Source organism: Megalops cyprinoides, chromosome 2, assembly GCF_013368585.1.
Source record: "Megalops cyprinoides isolate fMegCyp1 chromosome 2, fMegCyp1.pri, whole genome shotgun sequence".
Classification (NCBI taxonomy): domain Eukaryota; kingdom Metazoa; phylum Chordata; class Actinopteri; order Elopiformes; family Megalopidae; genus Megalops; species Megalops cyprinoides.
The window spans coordinates 24739807-24760000 of record NC_050584.1 but is presented as its reverse complement, the minus strand read 5'-3'; the positions used below and the strand labels follow the sequence as shown (position 1 = coordinate 24760000).

Genomic DNA, 20194 nt, shown 5'->3' with positions numbered 1-20194 from the left:
TCTCGTACCTGCATAAGCAATAGAGTCTCTCTCGCTTTCTCTTGCCTGTACAAGCAGTGGTGTCTCTTTCTCCCTCTCTTACCTGTAGAAGCATTAGAATCTCTCTCTCTCCCCTGCATAAGTGGTGGTGTCTCTCTGTCTCTCTTTCTCTCTCTGTCTTACCTGCATAAGTCCTGGATACTCTTTCTCTCTCACCTGCAGAAGCAGTAGAGTAGAGTAGAGTTTCTCTCTCTCTCTCACACACACACACACACACACCTGCAGAAGCAGTAGTCTCTCTCCCTCTCTCACCTGCAGAAGCAGTAGAGTAGAGTAGAGTCTCTCTCTCTCTCTCTCTCACACACACATACCTGCAGAAGCAGTAGTCTCTCTCCCTCTCTCACCTGCAGAAGCAGTAGTCTCTCTCCCTCTCTCACCTGCAGAAGCAGTAGTCTCTCTCCCTCTCTCACCTGCAGAAGCAGTAGTCTCTCTCCCTCTCTCACCTGCAGAAGCAGTAGAGTCTCTCTCTCTCGCTCTCTCTCACCTGCAAAAGCAGTAGTCTCTCTCTCTCACCTGCAGAAGCAGTAGAGTCTCTCTCTCTCTCTCTCACCTGCAGAAGCAGTAGAGTCTCTCTCTCTCTCTCTCTCTCTCTCTCTCTCTCTCTCTCTCTCTCACCTGCAGAAACAGTGCAGACACTCTCTCAGCAGCACCCCTTCCCCAGGCTGCAGGTCCAGGTAGCAGATGCGGCAGTCCACGCTCTCTGGGTTCGGCACCAAGTCCTGCCCGTCCATCATCACCAGCCGGGCAAAGTTCTCCCTCCGCTCCACCTCCCTGGCCTGGAGGGCACACCAAAATACAGACATGCCTCAATGAACACCATGGGTGGCCTCTAAGATCTTTCACCTTATTTTTTATGCCCTGCTGCTAGAAGAAGCAGCTGTAGAAATATCAGTGTCCTGCTGAATCACTGAATGAAGATAACTGCAGTGACAGCCTTTCACCACTAGAGGTCTTGTTTTTGGACATCTTCATCCAAAGCATAATCTTGTATTGAACAGTACTGCATTACAAGAAGTTCATTTTTATATGGACAGGACATGACAGGATATTGGGACTTGAAATGCTAACCATTAACACCAAAGGACCTGTTCTCTAGAAAGAAAATAGGCTTTCAGCCTGCCCTGCCAAAACAAACATGGACCACCATGCATGCTGGTGAAGCCGCTGCAACAAGCTGATTTTAAATTAGCCCAGTTACACAAGTACTACAGTCCCACATTGTGTGGAACATGCTGTCACATCTGTACGTTATCTCATTAAGTTGGTTCATTACATCAAATTATATTCTAATGTGCACTCTGCAACGTAATGGTATCTGGTATGTAACCTCTAGAGCATGTGTACACATACAGCATTGTCTGTTTGCTATCACTATGGTTACCACTCTAGTGGGTGTATGGGACAACCACACGGATGTTCCTTACAACTATTTAAGAGTCCACTTCCTGCTGCAAAAGTGCACAGAAAGCTCAACAAAACATTTAAAATAAGCGTTTTTATTATTTTACAATAAAATACAAGCTGAATTTTTAAGGGATCATAACAGAATGCATTGTTGTACATCCAGGCATCAGTATACTCTGTCAAAATATACATTAGAAGAAGCAAATTAACTCTGATACATATTACATGGATTGGATCCATTGAATGAATCAAATTATATTGGTAGTTAAAATAATACAATTTTATATGAAGCAAAACACAGATAAATCACTTGAGAACTCCCCCCCACCCTCCTCTCCAATATGAGTGGCACTGCTGTTCTATTATACAAATACACTGAAATAATAATAGTAATAACTGGAATAATAATAGTTATTATCATTTTATTATTCACCATGGCAGAGTTCAGGTGGTGAGAGCAACATACATCAGTTCATAGATGAAATTGCACACACATTCACAAAGACAACATTAATCATTCGACTTCACATATATACATGTGGAAATTTATATTTTTTTAACTGATTAAAAAAAAGGATATTCTCAGCTCATTCTCAATGGCATCCGCTTGTCAACAACCTCATAAAAAATGAAACAAATGGACTTGTCTGCTGTACATGTGCCTCAAGATCTCTTTTGAGGGAGAGAGAGATCACGCCCTGCTGTAGCCTATAGGTGGCGCTGCTATTGGCTTCATTGTCCCTGGACTCTAACGGCTTCTGCTACAAGTGAAGTGCACCTGTTCTACATCCATTCATTCTCTGTGTCCGCAACAGTGCTGCATTGTCAGTGGATTTGTGGAGCAGGTGTATGTGTGTGTGTGTGTGTGTGCATGTGTTTTAGTGTGTGTACATGCCTGAATGCTGAGTGTGTGTTAACGTGTATGTGTGTCTGTACATGTGCAGTAGTCATCCTTGTCATGGGCTGGGTCAGGTTACACAGTGACGAGCTGCTCTGTGTGTGTATGTGCACGTGTGTGTCAGTAGTCATGGTCTTGGGCTGGTTCAGGCTATACAGGATTGAGTTGCTGTGTGTGTCAGTAGTCATGGGGCTGGTTCAGGTTATACAGTAGTGAGTTTCTCTGTGTGTCAGTAGTCATGGGGCTGGTTCAGGTTATACAGTATTGAGTCGCTCTGTGTGTCAGTAGTCATGGGGCTGGTTCAGGTTATACAGTATTGAGTTGCTCTGTGTGTCAGTAGTCATGGGGCTGGTTCAGGTTATACAGTAGTGAGTTTCTCTGTGTGTCAGTAGTCATGGGGCTGGTTCAGGTTATACAGTAGTGAGTCGCTCTGTGCAGCGGCACCCCCCAGCTCTTCTCTTCTCCCTTTCTCCTTCAAAACACAAAGAGACAAAAGAGAAGAGGGTCAGCATGAGGGAGCCCTTCCGCCCCTGAACCTAACCCAAAACCCCCCCACCGTCCCTTGCTTTTGTCCTCTGACGCGTCCGTCCTGTCATTTTCTGTGTCAGTGGGCCGATTATCAGAGCATTTTGAGATAAAGCAGATCACAGGCATTGTGATAAAGCAGTTGAGGATTTGAACTCACAGCCCAGCACATCTTCCACCTCTGTCACGATCAGTGTGCGTGTATGTGTTTCTGTGGGTCAGTGTGTCGGTATGTGTGATGCATGAGTGTTTGCATTTGCGAGCTTAACTGTGGGCTGCACCCCATGCACCAGTGTGCAATGAATCTTTACATGCGGTTGTCTCAGCCACCAGCTTCTGTAGGCTGTGTGTGCCGCCAAGGATGCGGATGGGCGACTGCCTGTATCTGTAAACTGCATCTCTGCAACTGCAGTTTCAGTTTCTGTTTCTCGCTTTCACAATTCGAGATTAAATATTCAGATTGTGCTTTCGAGACATAATGATGTGGAGTATTGTCAGAGCAGGGTTACTCAAGCAACATGGTGTGAAATACACTGGTGATACACATCGTGATAGCATCTCTCTAGCTTTCTCTGTCAGAGTGGGTGGCTATTTCTCATACAGGTGGGACTGCTTTGCTTGTTGGTACTGCCTCTCTCACAAACCTACTTTGTACCTGACTTTCAGTTTCAGTGGTACTCCCAGACATCCACCCACCCCTCATCTCTTTTTGTCTCTCTCCTGAATGTCACTGTCAGGACTGCGGCATCTTGTCCGGTTTGTATTTGTTTTCCTTGTCCATGTGCTCTTGTTTACTGTTTACCTGTGTTCCAGCCATGCCCTGCACTCTGCCCATCTGATTACCTGATCGTCTCCACCTGCCTGCCTGCGCACCTGCATCCCATCCCCTCATCATCCCAGCCCTATATCTTCCCTGCTTGTTTCTTGTCTCTTTGCCAGTTCGTCTCAGGTTTCTGTTACGCTACTCGCCGTCTGTTCCGTTACTGCCTGCCGGTTCTGTTTGCCTTGCCCGTTTCCCTTGACTACGATTTCTAGGATCTGATTTTTGGTATGATCACTGTGTTTTTCTGGTTTTGGACTTTGCCTGTTTTGACCCTGTTTTTGGATTACCCTTAGGATTTAATAAACCCTTCGAGTTCCAATCTTCCTTGTCTGCGCTTGAGTCCCTGCCTGAGTTCTGACAGTCTCTCACACTTTCTCCTGTGCACTCCTGACCTGCTGGTGTAATCTAACCCCCTAACACATCCTACCCACTGGTACTGTCTGACAGCCCCCTCCACTCTCCTCTCTTGTGGGTGTCTCTCAGTCCTCTCCTCCATTTCCACGTCCTACCTAAGCACTGTTTGTTGCCCACCCCCCTTGTATGTCCTACCTGTTGGTACTGTCTGACAGCCTCCTTCTCCTGCTGGATTCGGCGCAGCTCGAGTGGGTCGGGCCGATACCCCCCAGGCACGGTGTAGCTCTCGGGCCGGTCCGTACTGCAGATCTCACAGCCGGGCCTCGTGGGCTTGTTAATGAAGGTGCAGGAGGGACAAGACCATCCAGGCTGGAGAGGGGAGCAGTAACATGGATACACTGTGGCGTGATTGATGGTAGGTCAGCACCTGATGCAGTCCATCCTTGTGGGTATGCAGTGTATAGATAGCTCAGTGCAGTCAGAGAGTGTATACAGTACCAGTCAAAAGTTTGGACACACCTGATTAAGATAATGGGAAACATGCATTCAAAGACATTTTGATCTAAGGACTTATGCTGAAATGCTTGAATTTTGTTCCTTAGACAAATGTAAATAATGAAGCTGATGCCTATGTCTTTTTTTTTTTATTTTAAAAAATATTTTTTGGCTTTGTTGAAGAATCGAAAACATAAGGTAGTTTTGAATTGTTCATAATGCTTTTTTTGGTCACTGCATAATTTCATTTTCAGTTACCTGTGTGTTTGCTTTGCTGGGGACCATTGCTTCATTAAGCTGGGGCATCTCTAGGTTGATGAGATCACGGATTTCACCAATTCCCAACCTCTCTGCCCCACCTCCGCTGCTACCTAAACAGCCAATCACATGACGCACATGGGTCTGTCAGCAACCGATCACAGCTCTTCCTCAAAAACCTCAGAGTTAAATGTAATAGGTGTCAATGTCACACAGACGACTATAGCTGAAGGCTTATTTTTTTACACACTGATTGAGACAGGAATCAACCATCCAAAAGACCATTCAGATTTAACAGTAAGACAGCGTTGTAGTACATAGGCACATCAGCATGGCGTACTCTATTGCCTGTGAAAAGTAAAGGTGGACCCGTTAGAGCTATATGATCACCCCAGCCTGCCTGTGAATGGGATACCCAAAAACCTGTGGGTGAATTTCAGTGTGTAACAGTGTGCTCCAGTGTGTTAGTATTCTGGAGCGCCACTGGGTATCGATATAATACTGGCATCGGTGTGTTCCAGTCTATCAGTGTGTCACAGCTTATCGGTGCATGTCAGCATGTCCCGGGCTATGCTAGAGCATGCGTATGAGCATGATACTGACACCAACGTGTTACACTGTGTTCCACAGTGTGTCAGTACAATGTTACCATGTACCAGCGTGCATCAGTATTTTCCAGTCTGCACCTGTATGTTACAGCGTACCAGTGTCCCACTGTAACATACTGATCAGTGTATCGCGGTACGAGTATGGTATTGACACCAGCATGCATCAGTTGCCTCCTTCCTACAAGCATGTATCCAGGTGCATTTAAACGTACCTGAGCTGACAATACCACTTCCGCTTACAGCTAGGTGTAGATGAGGTGTGGTTGAAAGTAGGTACAGTTGACTACCTAGCACTGAATGGAACCAGGATGCAGTTAAATATGTAGAAGCTGGTCTTCCTATGGAACTGCCACAGGAGGAAGTAGATTGACACAATAGAAATTAAATGGTGTTATCTCCCACAAACAGAACTGATTTTCAAACACTGAATATATTCAGGCTGAATGATAAGTGTTCTTTGGAAAAGGGAGGGAAAACTTTTGTTTTTGTTTTCATTATACCAGTTTTTTCAGCTCTCACTAGCTGTAAATGGCATAACATAGAGAACTGATTTTAATGTTGTGGCTAAAGGAGACTGCCCCAAAGTGGCACCAACATTCTCAAACTTACCCATGCTGCCGTGGGGCAGTCTTGAGGGCAGGGTGCTGTAGCCCCGCCAGTCCTGGGAGGCGGGGCCGTTACTGGGCGGGGGCGGGGGCGGAGGCGGGGTGAGCAAGGCGCTCTCCTGATCCTGCTGGAACAGCTGGCGCGTCAGACGGGCCTGGCGTGCCGAGAGGAGGTACAGGAAGGCCGTGTCCCCGTCCCTCCTCACCCCGTAGGAGGCCAGTGACCGCTGCTCTGCGCACAGGCACTGCCCAATCACCCAGCGCTGCACCCGCGGGTGAAACCCGTATTCCAGGAACACCTGCGGGAGGGCAATGGATTCACCCATGTACACCTGAGTCTACCAAACATTCCCCGTCTGACTGATCTGCTGTTGGTTCTTTGCCGTTACTTACAATTTTATCCACATGCAATACCATCACTTCTGAATGCATCTTGTTTTGACATGAGGTATTTCCTAATTACTGCTTCCCTTGCCACTGGGAATGCATTAGAAAGTGTCAGCTCAGTTCCTTTCACAAGACTGTTTATGAAAACAATTGACAATATGTAAAAGACATAAATAAACTACATTCAGCAACACTATCATGTATTAGACATCCATATTAGGCAATGAAATTCATGGATAAAAAGGATGTGGCAGTGGTGCATTCTGACCTGCTGCTTGAGTGACGCAATGGTCATATGGAGGAAGACTTTGACTGTGACACAACAGGAAGAGGAAGCATCTTCCACCACCACTGCCAGGCTGCACAGAAAGAGACACTTCTCATAATGTGCTCGTTATCTGACACACAGATCTTCACATTTGGACATTTCAACTACACACTGACAATATACAATCTCAGACTGAATATTTTCTCCATGCTATCCAAATGAACCTCCGATACTAGCATCTATCCCTCCCTCTTCTTTCTCTGCAACCCAACTGATTGCTTAATCTTTCTTCCTTAGCTATCATTTCCTCTTCTCCCCTCTTCTAATGTTCTGTCTTATATGCAAATATCTGGGGAGTGCTACGGCCAAAATAATATACAACTGCCTGCTGAATGAACACATAGTAAGATGTTTAGACACCTGAAGCACAATTATATATGCAAACAAAACATTATGGTTTTGACCACATCATGTTTAAACCCACATCTCAGCTGCATATGGTGGGCACAGCAATCTTTTTTTCATGGGCGATGTTATGTTGCAGTTAGAACTGTACCTCTCCTCCTCTTTCATTCCACCCTGGCATTCTCTTTATCACTAATTACAGCTTATCCGAATCCTCAGTAAATATCTGGTTCATTCTCCTCGATCCCTCCGTCTTCTCCCAGCCCTCTCTCACCTTATTTCGCTGTCCATGTAGCTCTTCTCGGAGGGCTGGATCTTGAGCGCCACCTGCTGTCGAGCCAGGTTGACTGCAAACTGCGAGGCGGCCCGCGAGTCACCTGCCTCGATGGCACGGGTCAGCTCAATGCACAGGTCCTCTACAGAGGGAGAGACAAATAATGACATCACACACAGGTAAGAGTGGAAGAGGCCTGAACAGGCAAGGTCTCAAGCTTGCATGGACTGGAATGGTACTGGACAAGGACACCAGTGTCAACCTTGCTTGAGGGGGAAAACCAGAAGACAGAAATAGCTCTAGAAAATGTCACTGACTACCACAGATGGATAAAGTTCATATAAATACTGCTGAGAAGGAATATGGTTTAAGCAGTCATTCTATGACTAGAATATGGCAGGCCTATATTATTCCTACTACTGTGCACAATTTTTTGCCCTTTGTGTGAAGGCATAATTTCACATACTTCTGACTAATTTAACTGAACTTTTCTCATGATTCTCAGTCGACTTTGTTTCCCATAACGTACATGTTAAAATGTTAATGTGCATTACATGTCATATCTGATGCTTCATTCCATGGTGAATTAATTGAATGTGTATTTAATATGCCAATAAAAGCTCTTTTGATTGGTTGGTTTAGAATGTGTGGCTGTGGAGGGAGGGAAAAGAGAGAGACATGGCACGTGGACAGAACCAAGAAGGGTAAGGTGGATGGCGATGAGAGAAATGGGATTTGGACAGGAAGTGAGATATGAATAAAGGGAGAGACACACAGTATCTGGACAGGGAGTGAGACAAGAGATGAGCAAAGGCAGAAAGAATAAGTGCATCTGGATAAAGCCAGAGGAGGAAAGAAAGAAACAGGGGATTCAGAAGAGAAGAAAAGGATGGGTTAGGAGAGTGGAAGTGGAGAACACTCACCTGTCCGAGGCAAGGTGACGGAGGTCTGCGATTCGAGAGGCTCCAGGTTTAGATGTCGGTCACTAGGGGGAGAGGAGTCTGCTACTAAAAGAGGAGGAGGGGGATAACAGAAAAGGTCATGGTTTTAACACTGGTGTTCATTTACCCTGGTAATTTCACCATTCCATTTACCCTTAGTCCTTTAATGACTGTAAAAAGGAGGTGAAATGAAGCTCCAAGGGAAACGAGAGGAATGATATGAACAACTCATGAGAAACAGACAGAGAAAGCAAGGGGAGAAAGAGAGGCAGAGAGACAGAAATGCCACTCACCTGTGCATCACACGTTTGCATCACTCTAAATCCTAGACAAGGTGAGCCAGACAGACAGACAGACAGATGGAGGGGAAAGCAGGCACAATGACAGAAGAAGCGAGCGGAAGACAAGTGGAACGATAGGGAAAGGAGCAAAATGGGAGAGACCAAGGGACGGACCTCGTTGCGCCTCCCTTAGTGATGACATCACCACAGTGGCCCACTCCTGAGCTTCCTTCTCGCAGCGGAAGTTGAAGCTGATGCGGTCGTGAGGGGGCGCGGCCAAACACAACTCATGACAACGCGGCGACTTCACCTCATACCGCACAGAGCGCAGATCAAATTCTGAAATGGACTGGGGGACAGAAAAAACAGTGAGGGATAATACATTATATGTACATTACATTATTGGTATTTAGCAGACGCTCTTATCCAGAGCAACTTACATCGGTTATAGTTTTTTTTTTTTCATGTTATCCATTTATACAGCTGGAAATTTATTGAGGCAATTGTGGGTTAGGTACCTTGCCCCAGGGTACAGCAGCAGTACCCCAGTGGGGAATCAAACTGACAACCTTTCTGTCATGAGTCTTGCTCCTTAACCACTATGCTGCACTGCCGCCCCATATGTAATATGTTTCCGACATCTGTATGCTGTATATCTTGTTCTCTCACTGAAATTGCTCACATTTCACTGTAAATACTAAAGCAAGAAATTACATGATGTAAGACTCTATCAAATGCCTTATGTGCTGTCAGAAAAAAATATGGTAAATTTCTCCATTGTTTCATTGTTAAAATAAGAGGCAAACACTCTGTGCTAGAAAGTTTTCAAATATCCGTATTAACCTGAATCATCAGTGCTGTTTTTTTTTTTTTTTTTTAACTGGAAACGAAGACTAGGCCCTGCTGTTAGAAAACAGAGAATGCATTATGCACATTGTCTCCTTCAGATCTCGCTGGCCACTGTGGTTTCTAATGTGCTGTTTAAGGGCATCTGCTAAATGAATGTAATGTAATGTGTTCATACTGTACCAGAAAATGAGTGGTTGCCAGTCATTCCAGGTGCTACCTTACTGAAAGGTACTTCGTAAACAACCCTGAAGGACAAACATGCCTAAGACTGTCATGTCAAATCATCTAGTTTTAATTCTCGTTAGGTCCAGCTCTAACAATAATATCCTGTATCTTGCCTGTAGCCTATACACTAGGGTCCAAAATTATTGGGACACCTGAGCATTTTGTGGTTAAGTGTGGATGTGTCCATGTAGCTATTAATTTTATTGAACCTAATTTATGGTGAGGCGAAAACAGTTACATGTTTTGGCAACTATTAACATCTATAACAACTATAACAAAACATCTCTTTATGTGGTTGGCACACGATTGCCTGATGACTACCCTTATTTCCAACATTTTAATAATATGTATGACATTAATTCTGCCAAACAAACTGACAATTCCATGACATTAACTTAATTTTAAAAGGTACCTACATACTTATTGAGTGCAGACAAGTGAACAAAAATGACCATCACTTCAATTAGGCCTGATTGAACGTTGCCCTGCCCCCAAACTGAACACTCATGCTGAAGCCTATATAAACCTAACAAGGTTGGAACATGGTCACAGAAGATGAAGCTGAAATTGACATTGACATAAATATGACTTTTCCCAATGTCTGATGGAATATGCAGCAAAAATATTGTGGGTTTTCATAAAAAAGTGAGTGTCCCAATAATTTTGGACCCCAGTGTATGTCTGCAGTGTATATATAAAGCGTGATTGCCTCACAGTCCTCGTTAACCTCAATAGTATTCCACTGCAATGCATGTGAATTGAAGCAAATTATATAGGACATCAATACAGAGAACACAAACAACAAAAACAATGGCCATAATTGCAGAAGTTTACCATTATATTCAAACATCCCAACACTTAGCAGCGATATCTAAAAGCTCGTTTTCTTAAAGTTAAGTTAAAGTTCGTTAGTCATGTATTAGTTTAGGACAACAGTTAATGCGTTATTCAGACGCACTGACTACAAAAAGGCTGGGTATATGCTATTATACATTCACATTCTACTAAAATAATATAGCTGTCGTTGAAGACACAGTATAACCCGTCTATAGCAGCTTGCAAACTAGCTAGTTTCCTAAATAGCTATTCGACAGACTACAAAAATAAAAAGAGACAAAAACAGCAACTAGAAACTGATTCGTAATGACTCCTCGTGACATGCATGACACAATCGTGGATCAGCAAAGCTCTACCTAGCAGCACAAGCCGTCTACAGTTTATCCTCTGCAATTATTATTGGTTATCCGCTGTCACAACGACGCAAACACAGGCAACTGTAACCATCTCAGTCCAGCTGGTTCGCCTTACCTTGGTAACACTGTTAATAATAACAACAACACGTGATAGATTTTAACTTCTAGCTGAAACTCCGATCGATATTTAATTAACTAGCCTTCCCGGCGATTTATCATTACTGCCATAAACCACATACTTATTACAAATAAGCTACGGTGTTATTTAACTTCGAAGCTACGTTCCAATGCAACAGCTCCTCGCCGTCTTCCATTTCCTACTTGCTGCTGTGGGATTCCCCGTTAACTTACCACACTGCGACCAGTCCCCGCGCAGCTGACGTCCCGCAGCGATAGGCGGAATTCCCCGGCCCTCCCCGGGTCCATGCTGAGCTGCAGACGCAGGGACTCATCGCCTGCCCCCGGGAGACACAGCGGCCGTATTCCTGAGTGGCACACGGAAACGCGCACCGACATTAAGACAGTGTTGCAGCCGCTCTGGGAGGCCCCGTAGCCGGGAAGAGAGGAAGACGGAGCCGGCGGAGGGGCGTGAGCCCACCCGCCTGAGCTCAGCGCCATTCCGCCGGCGCTTCAGGCGGGGAGGGAGACGTCTCAGCAGCACTCCCGAAGCAACTTTAGTCCGCGGGTACGCCGCCACTGTTGCCCGTCGGCCAGTTGTTTATGTGTGCGTCAAAGATGCCGTTTCATCTCCTTTCTCTTTTGCCTTTCGCACTGACACAGAACAGGAAGCAAGTACGCCCCCTGGCTGTCTCCCATAAAATTGTTCTTCTGTCTGTCAAACTGGGTCCGAACTGAGAGTCGGGGCACAAAACATAAAGCCTGTAAGCCTGCTTCGCAGCAGCTAGCTGCCTCTCAATTCGGAATGAGAGTGGGTACCAGGAGCGCATTTTCCCGAAGCATATTTCTTCACTTCCCTGTCTTTAAACAGGCGTCTTCGCTTGTTTTAACAAAACTGTTGTCTTCGTGGCAGGACAACAGTGCACGGTGGATGGTCCCAGTTTCCACTGCGTTATTGTTTCTTGAGTTCTGCTTGTCTAGAGGTATTGCAGTAAAGTGAATACAAATTTAAATACAGGTTTTGAACATTTAAATTTAGACAAAGTGTCAAAGGGGCTGTTCATATCAAAGATATACCTCCTTAAATAACTCCGTGTAGCCTACCTAGCAATTCACCGACGGATTTACTTCAACCGTTGTTAATTGCTTCTGTTGACCTAAATCAATATTTATTTTAATCAATCTTTTTATATTTGTTAAAATTATTCAGTTGTGAAAACGTAGCCTATTATTCACTGTAATTCGCTTTGGACGTGTGCAAGCAAGACATGGCTAACTACTTAGCCTATGCCCTCGTTTATCAGATTGAAATTATCTTGGTCTGCAGCAGGATAAAGTTCGATTACGTTTGACCCAGTGAAATAAATAAATTTAATCCAAATAGACATGCCCATAATACTGAGCAGACAGCGTAGTTGGTCAAAACATTATGATTGACAGTTACCTCCCATACTCAACAATTTACAGTAATTCCTGAATTTCAAGATATATTCTAACAGAGATCACAACAGTTATTTTTGAGAATTTAGATTCTTATATGCCACCAGCATGATCGTGATTACACCTACTATCTTTTTTAATTCCGAATTCCGGAAAAGTTCTTTTAAAAACTCTGATAATCTCATTTACAGTGGGTCACGTCTTAAACAACAAACTCCGAGGACGGGCAAATAAAGAGGGCCTCATTCTCACCAATCACCTTCTTCAAAATATAAACTGACAACATGATTGACCTATTGTGTTGGAGTAGTATTGTAAATGGACACATTAATAAACCAATAAGAGAAACGATTTTCGGTTATGACAACGGTAGTGGGCGTGGCTTTCGACAATGGAAATTTATATTATCGACGTTAGAGAGGTGGGGGCAGGTCAGTGTTTGTCGTTTCGGTTTCCGATATACGAGACTGCGCCATTAGACACATAACATTATTGCTTCCTAGAAACCTTTTAACACATCAAATTCAAAAGAGATCGAGTCGCTGCGATAAAAAGTGACTCTGATCTCGCTAAGGAGTCTTCATTTTTTATCAAAATAGATCGGACAAAAAGGGGGATGCTGCTGCAGTCCGAATTAGAGTCTCTCAGACGGTCGTTGAATTTAATGTCGTCGCGTTTGTTTGTAAAAAGCAGTTTTTCGATAGAGGAATCCGCGTACAGAATAAGAGGTCAACAACCGCGACCGTGTACGTTTGCGCGATGCTGAATTAAAATTAAACCAGCAAACCAAGTTGCGCTATTGTTTTCTGGCTGTAACACTGGCTATCTTGTAGCTATCAAGCTGTATTGTCCTCCGAAGTCTGCGATTAGCAAGATTAACTAACGTTAGCTGGATCGCCGGTGGCTGCAGAAACAAGTGGAAAAAAGACGCCTCTAATTCTTCTGTTTGCTGTTGATAGAAACGTTCAGTGGTTAGCTAGTATTTTAGCTAACGTTACATTTGATCGGTGCAAGCGAGAACAACGCAGAAGAATTTGCTCACAAAGGATTGTCATCTGAGAGCATCAGTACAATACATCTAAGGTGAGGTTAGTTCTTGTATATTTGCTAGTTAGGTAGCTGCATTATGTAAAATTGGAGTAGCCACTGACTAGTTCGCAGGACTGACTGTCACCTAACGTTAGTGTACCGAAAGTTAGCTGTGCTTATATCGTTATCATAGCTGTGCATTGTTAACTAACGTTAGCTGTTTGGCTAAGAGTTTCCTCTTTGCCTTTTAAGGTAAAGAAAACAATGGTAGAAGACCTAGAGGAACGTAACACCTAGCCCAGCTAACTGTTGTGCCTCTTGGTGCAACCAGGAACTAGCTCTTTATATATGGGATGGTGGGCTGCGGAAAGCGAGTAAAGTTAATAACGCAGCTTTATTTGAAAGTAGCTAGGCAAACATTTCGTTCCGTATTTTCTTTGACCTGGATGTCTTGTGTTGTGGGTTGAAGTGATGCCAGGCACAGTGTGGTACTGAATGATGGCTAGTTAGCATCCATAATCAATACAGCTGTCCTGTTCCACACAGGTGGCTAACTAGATAAGATCGATCTCTATAACGTTCTATTAACAAATGTCGGATTAATTTTTTGTAAACTAAAATGTCACACTGGCTTTTTGAGTGGGCCAGTTTTAACTAGCCAGTATTTGTATGCGCCCCGAATCAGACTGCAACTACTTGATAACCTACTTTGTAGCATAAATGAGTAACATGAGTGCGTTTGGCTGTTCCCCGTCTTGGTAACTAAATATTTCACAGCGCATTAGGAAAACAGTCAAATGGAGTGAGCAAACTGGTACTGGCCCTTTAATACGCTCTAACAACCACAATATCAACTAATAACAACAGTACGACTTTTTTGCTGGAATTTCTCTGTGATGTTTTTTGTACTCTCGTTTGACCGTTGTCCCTACTGCAGCGATGAAGCTGTTGGAGAATTCCAGTTTTGAGGCCCTGAGCTCTCAGCTCTGCGTGGAGACCGGAGACTCCCACATTCTGGGCAGGTAAGCTAGTTGCCATGACACCCATGCTCTGCCTTGGCTTTCTGCTCGCCTTGCCTACACCTCAAAAAAGCAGAATGCCAACTACATGGGAACACTTGATGCATTGCAGCAGGCTGACCAAAATTGCATTGTCCATTAACAGTGATTATATGATGGTTAAAATGAAGTGGAAGGCACAAAGTGAGAAGACAGTCTGTTTTAAAGGGCTGGATTAGCACCCTGGGGCTCTGTGGGGGTGTGGACGAAGATGACAAACATGAGCGACTCTCCAGTACTAAGCGCTGTACTCAAACATGCATCATATGTAGTATCAGTGTCAATTTAAAAACTACACTTTCAACGGTTGTTAAGACCTAAATTCTCCTTAGACTGTGCCTTTAAAACTAGCTGTGACTTGCCCTGTGGGGATCGTTGCTTGTGTGTCAAGCCTGCTTTATTGCCCCTGGAATTGGGTTGAACTTTATTCCTCTGAGATTGAAGCCATTACTGCTGGTGACAGAATATAATTTGGGGCAAAAAGACAAAGTAATGATTGCCAGATCAGAGGTGATCTGGTAGAGGGATGTGGGTGTGGACCTTGGCATTTATTAGTTTATTACTTCACAGTATGTCAAAGATCAGTGGTGTGCGAGACCAGCCGTGTGTGTTGCCAAATCGATTTCCTGTAAACGGAGGGGTGGGGCATACTGAGTGAAGAACAGTTCTCATCTGCTATGTTCCCCCTTTTTAAGTAGAAATGTATCATATACTCAAACTAGCAGATTTTCTTTTACTCATATTGAGAAGTTGCTTTGTCATGTAAGAGAAAGGGGATTGATTGCGGTTCTGTTGCTTGGCATAATTCAGGGTCGTAAACATGGGATGTGAACATTGGTCTCACTGTGCTCATATGGTGCCCCCTCACATTGATGTACGTGACAAACCCTGACCGACATGCCATGTCCCGTGTCTTGGTGTCCTCTAACGGGCAGCCATGGTTATTTGAGGTGGCTGTAATGGAGACACCGTAACTGCCAAGTCTGCTGGTATTTAACCTGCTCTCTGGATTAGAGTGGGTCACTGCACCATGTATGCTAGGTTGCAACAGTGTGTATTGGTTGTTCCACTTGACCTTGGACGGGCTCGTTTATTTTTCTAAACATAGCCACGCACAGGTAGATAAAAACGTATACTGACACAGATGTTCAGGTCCCTGTTTTGCCTCACAGGTACCGGCGCTCCATCTGCCGGTGTCCGACCTTTTGTCTGGCTGTGTGGTTCGTCCAACGCCACCAGTGTGTTGAATCTGGGCCAGGAATCTCAATCATGCCATCCCACTGACCTTTGCTCTCCACTATAAATAGACGGGCCACAGACTGTCTCTTAGCCAGGGATTGCGTGTTGCACAACTCTGCCCTTACATAACTAGGCCTCTGCTCTGGGGGGAAAGTAAACACTCGTCACACACACACACATACACGCCCACCCTCACGGCCCCATCTCGGTCCTGTCGTATTTCAGCAGCTCTCCAAATAGAAACCTGTGAAACCAAGCCTGTGGGACTCTTATAAACACTTGTGAGACAGCATACAGGCAGTTTGGTTGGTGTATTTTAAGGGTGTCCTTGTGAAATGTTTAAACCCCCAGATTTGACTTTGACTTTGGAAAAGCTGATATGGGGGACTAAGAATTAGCCATTGAAGTGAAACGTTGACAGCGCTTTTTTTTATGATCCTTCTTTTCTCTTTATCCTCAACTCACACCCCCTCCTCCCTCTCCAACATCTCTCTCATTCTCGCTTCCTTCAGGATCGAGAGTTACTCCTGCAAGATGGCGGGTGACGACAAGCACATGTTTAAGCAGTTCTGCCAGGAGGGGGAGCCGCACGTCCTGGAGGCCCTGTCCCCTCCTCAGTCGAGCGCCACCAGCCCCCAGCAGTGAGTGTGACATCATTTTGCCTTTGTTTGTTTGTCACATCGCAGCAGTGTGGAGCCCACATAAATGAAACCATAACAGAGTAGCGCTGAGTGTCGCGGCACCGCATCCGGTCTTACTGGGGGGGTCAGCTCATCAAAGGGCACAAGGTTGTTGAAAGAAGTTTCAGTGGGCATATTTGGACTTTGATCTTTGTAGGTGAGGCTGAGCAAGAAAAGTCTATGCATTCCTTTTTACTAATGTTTATGTCGCCCTCTCTCTGCACCTGTCTCTGTCTGGGGCGGCGGTGTAGCTTAGCGGGTAAGGAGCAGTGCTTGTAACCAAAAGGTTGCTGGTTCGATTCCCTGCTAGGGCACTGCCGTTGTACCCTTGGGCATACTTAGCCCACAGTTGCCTCAGTACATATCCAGCGGCACAAATAGATAACAAGTCAAAAAACTGTAACCTATGTAAGTCGGTCTGGATAAGAGCGTCTACTAAATGACAATAATGTAATGTCCCTCCCCCCTTCCTCTCTCTCTCCTCCCTCATATCTGCTTTTGTCTCTCTCACTTTCTCCCTCCCTTTTCCTGTCTCCCTCCCTCCCTCTCTCTGTGCCTTATCCCCACCCTGGCTCTCTGTTCCTGCTTCTCTGCAGGCTGGGGAAAAGCAGTGAGGAAGGAGAGAACCCCCTGAGTGACAAGTGTTGCAGGAAGACCCTGTTCTACCTCATCACCACGCTCAATGAGTCCTTCCGGCCCGACTACGACTTCAGCGCTGCCCGCGCCCACGAGTTCAGCCGCGAGCCCAGCCTCAACTGGGTCAGCACCTCCCTTCTTCAGAAATATCCTTTAGGATCTACCCATTTAACTACTTTTGTGCCCAATGGCAGTGTAGCATAGTGGTAACGAGCTGGGCTTGTAACTGAAAGGTTGCTGGCTCAATTCCACACTAGGACACTGGTTTGTACCCTTGGACAATGTACTTAACCTAGAATTACTTAAGTAAATATTCAGCTGTATAAATGGATAACATCTAAAAATTGTAACCTTGCTAAGTTGCTCTGGATAAGAGCATCTGCCAAATGACAAAAATAATAATAATATTAACAACAGCCCTGACTGCCACCACTGCCATAAATACCAGACCACAGTGTCAAATGGCACTTCACTGTGCTCAATACTCTGACCCCACTGGTGCTGCTGATTCAACCCAGCTCAACATCCACCATATCCAATTATTTGTCTGTCTGGCTTTTCAGTGAATGACATCAAAAAAAGTAGAGCACTTCTATAAAAATGCCACAGCAGACCCAGAGCAGACCGAGGCCAACATAAGTAAATAATGCAGGGTGTAGGATTTGACAGGATTACATGGGCTCAAAAATAGATTGTCAAAAAAGAATGTAAAAAAAATTAATTGATTTAAAGTCAGTAAATATTGGTATTCATTGACTGATTGCATATGCTGTCCATATACCATGCTATCATGCTGTTACCCAATACTATCCTCTCTGTCTCCCCCAGGTGATGAACGCGGTGAATGGCAGCTTGTTTTCAGCAGTGGGAGAAGAGTTCAACGCCTTGGGGCCAGAGCTGTGGAATGCCATTGATCAGGAGATCAGCTTGCAGGGCTGTGACATATACAGGTGTGTTTGTGTGTGGACATTATAGGGTTGTGTGTATAGTGTGTGTTCATGTCTGCAATTGGCTTGAGTGTGTGGGAGATTTAACCCCTCCCTCCCAATCCCCTTCCCCCAGCTACAACCCCGACCTGGACTCAGACCCGTTTGGAGAGGAGGGGAGCCTGTGGTCCTTCAACTACTTTTTCTACAACAAGAAGCTGAAGAGGATAGTCTTCTTCACCTGCCGCTCCGTCAGGTGGGCCTCCATGACAGTGCACTAACCTTCCTTCACTGTCTCCATGAACTCCATGCACTGTGTGTCTATCTACATGAGAAAATTACTGCCGGAGGATATTTCAGGGTTTTGATTCTTAGAACAGGATGTTCTTGCTTTAGCAAGTGTGCAGTTTTAATGTTCCCTTTCCTCATCCTGTTTTAAAAGTCCATTCAAAGTACTGTCCTGCAACAGCACAAGTGAAATTATTATATGTATATTTTGGTGTATCTAGAATAATGTCGGCTGTTGATGGTAACGGCTTTACAGGAGGCTTTTAGGCCTGTTGCTGTATGTTCTGTGTGTGACCTCTTACCCGCCTTCTGTTCTTGTAGTGTCCTCAGTGGTTATGGACGTGGCTGCCTGGACAATGAGTTGGACATGGAGCTGGACGACGATGAGGAGGAGATGGACGAATTCACTGAGGACAGGTGCGAATACATGCCTTCCTGTCCACACAGGAAGAGCTAGAGTGTTTAAGCTGAATGTAGCTTCCCTAAATCACAGAGCTGAGTTAGTACATTACAAGAGATAGCTGGTATTGTTGGCAGTTCTTGTTTGTATCACAGAAAGCCACAGCAGAGAGGTCAAGGAGGGTGTAATTTGAGTAGATGGGAGGAGTAACAGTTAGTTGAAAAGGAGACACACAAACAGCTGCTGACTAATGCTGTTCTGTCTCTCTCTGCAGGTTCCCCAGGGCTTTGTGCGTGTAATTTTCTCAGGGACAAGCGGATGCCCTGGGTCTCCTGGGAGCAGTCCCATACACCCTCCCCCCCCATCAAGCCCCCCCCCCCCCCATCTTTAAGCTGTCCTCATTTCGGCAGTCTCTCCCCGGCTGCCTTCTTCACCTGGCCGTTTCTTCAGTCGGACACAAGCATGTGGTGTCTTTACCTTCCTTCCTCTCGGCGGATTAAAAGATGATGTTGGGACATTCAGAAAATGCCCGCATAGCCCAGAAAGGGGGGTTTTGTTTTCCATTGTCCGACCCCTCCTCCCCATTCCCCTGCGGCCCACCCCCCTTGTGAAGGGCCAACTCCCTGCGTGGAGCCTCGGTGAACGTTGGACTCCTTGTTGGCTGATGTGTCCGGTTTCTCCTGGTCCGGCCGTAGCCCTGAAAGCGCGATGGTTTCAGCACTCAGGGCTGTGAGACTCTTGACCAGGCCACTTGTACCTGGGCAGGCCCACAGCTAAAGGACGCTAACTGTGACTGACTGTGCAACTGCTGTTAGGCAACATGCAGATCTGTGTAGGGCGCAGCAATCTGGAACAAAACAAAGCAGCAAAACCAGGATTCTCCACTCTGTCCTTCCGCTGACCTGCACTCACAGGTCACCATGGAGCACCTGGTCCGACACCAGCATCAGTAGGCAGGGACGACCCTCAAGGCCACGGATCTCTGCCTTACATCCCCTTCCCAAATCTACTGCCAAGGAGGTGGGGCTACAGGAGCTACTGTGATTGACATTCTATCCAGCCCAGAGAAATTTTTTTAACCTGTCCTTACCTCTCCTTTTACTTGTGTGGTTTTGAGTTTGTCAATGTTGTCGTGAGTTTTGTGTGGCTATATATATAACATATATATATATATATATGAGCATCGCTCTGGAGCTGGGTGCCAGCTGTAACCGAAAGCGCCTAACATGTTTCAGCCCCGTGTCTCTGGTTTGGCATTAAGCACCGCTTTCCACCGAGGGACACCAACGGTCAATTCACTGCCATGTGAGCAATAAAAGAGAGCGACCACCGCAGCTAGCCTAGCCTAGCGGGTACACTCCAGGTACTCCCGTTTTTACCCAGCGCAGTATTCACCTGTTCCTTCCCGGTCTTCACTGTATCTACCTTCCGACGGTGAGGTGACGTTTAAGGCTCACCGTGAGTATGGGGGGGGGGGGGGGGGGGGCGGGGGGTGTTGGGGAGCTGTGCCGCGCTAACCTTTTTGCCCATTGACGCTAACCGCGCCTCA

General features: G+C 45.5%; 2 protein-coding genes across 4 annotated transcripts in view; one reads left to right on the top strand and one right to left on the bottom strand.

Moving 5' to 3' along the window:
• The window catches only part of shrprbck1r (sharpin and rbck1 related), a 16356-nt gene extending 4706 nt beyond the window's left edge, over positions 1 to 11650 (bottom strand). Inside the window, exons 1-9 of one of the 2 annotated variants that reach the window (XM_036522574.1) lie at positions 11184 to 11650; positions 8740 to 8914; positions 8267 to 8347; positions 7344 to 7485; positions 6665 to 6755; positions 6014 to 6308; positions 4797 to 4909; positions 4239 to 4412; positions 655 to 815 (exon numbers count right to left, since the gene is read on the bottom strand). In XM_036522574.1, coding sequence (XP_036378467.1) covers positions 655 to 815; positions 4239 to 4412; positions 4797 to 4909; positions 6014 to 6308; positions 6665 to 6755; positions 7344 to 7485; positions 8267 to 8347; positions 8740 to 8914; positions 11184 to 11450 — 1499 coding nt within the window. In that variant the 5' untranslated portion in view covers positions 11451 to 11650. Of the gene's footprint in view, positions 1 to 654; positions 816 to 4238; positions 4413 to 4796; positions 4910 to 6013; positions 6309 to 6664; positions 6756 to 7343; positions 7486 to 8266; positions 8351 to 8739; positions 8915 to 11183 lie in introns of both variants that reach the window. The other variant, XM_036522573.1, reaches the window with a different exon arrangement.
• Positions 11651 to 12820: 1170 nt separating this feature from the next.
• maf1b (MAF1 homolog, negative regulator of RNA polymerase III b) lies at positions 12821 to 20091 on the top strand. Of its 2 annotated transcripts, none has more exons than XM_036522827.1 (8): positions 12821 to 13472; positions 14356 to 14440; positions 16228 to 16356; positions 16992 to 17154; positions 17860 to 17981; positions 18094 to 18213; positions 18567 to 18662; positions 18920 to 20091. In XM_036522827.1, the coding sequence occupies exons 2-8, from the start codon at positions 14358 to 14360 to the stop codon at positions 18942 to 18944; spliced, it is 738 nt and encodes a 245-aa protein (XP_036378720.1). In that variant the 5' UTR covers positions 12821 to 13472; positions 14356 to 14357; the 3' UTR covers positions 18945 to 20091. The 2 variants fall into 2 exon arrangements, with proteins under 2 accessions (XP_036378720.1, XP_036378721.1); XM_036522828.1 differs by having other exon boundaries at positions 12821 to 13477.
• The last annotated feature ends 103 nt before the right edge of the window (positions 20092 to 20194 follow it).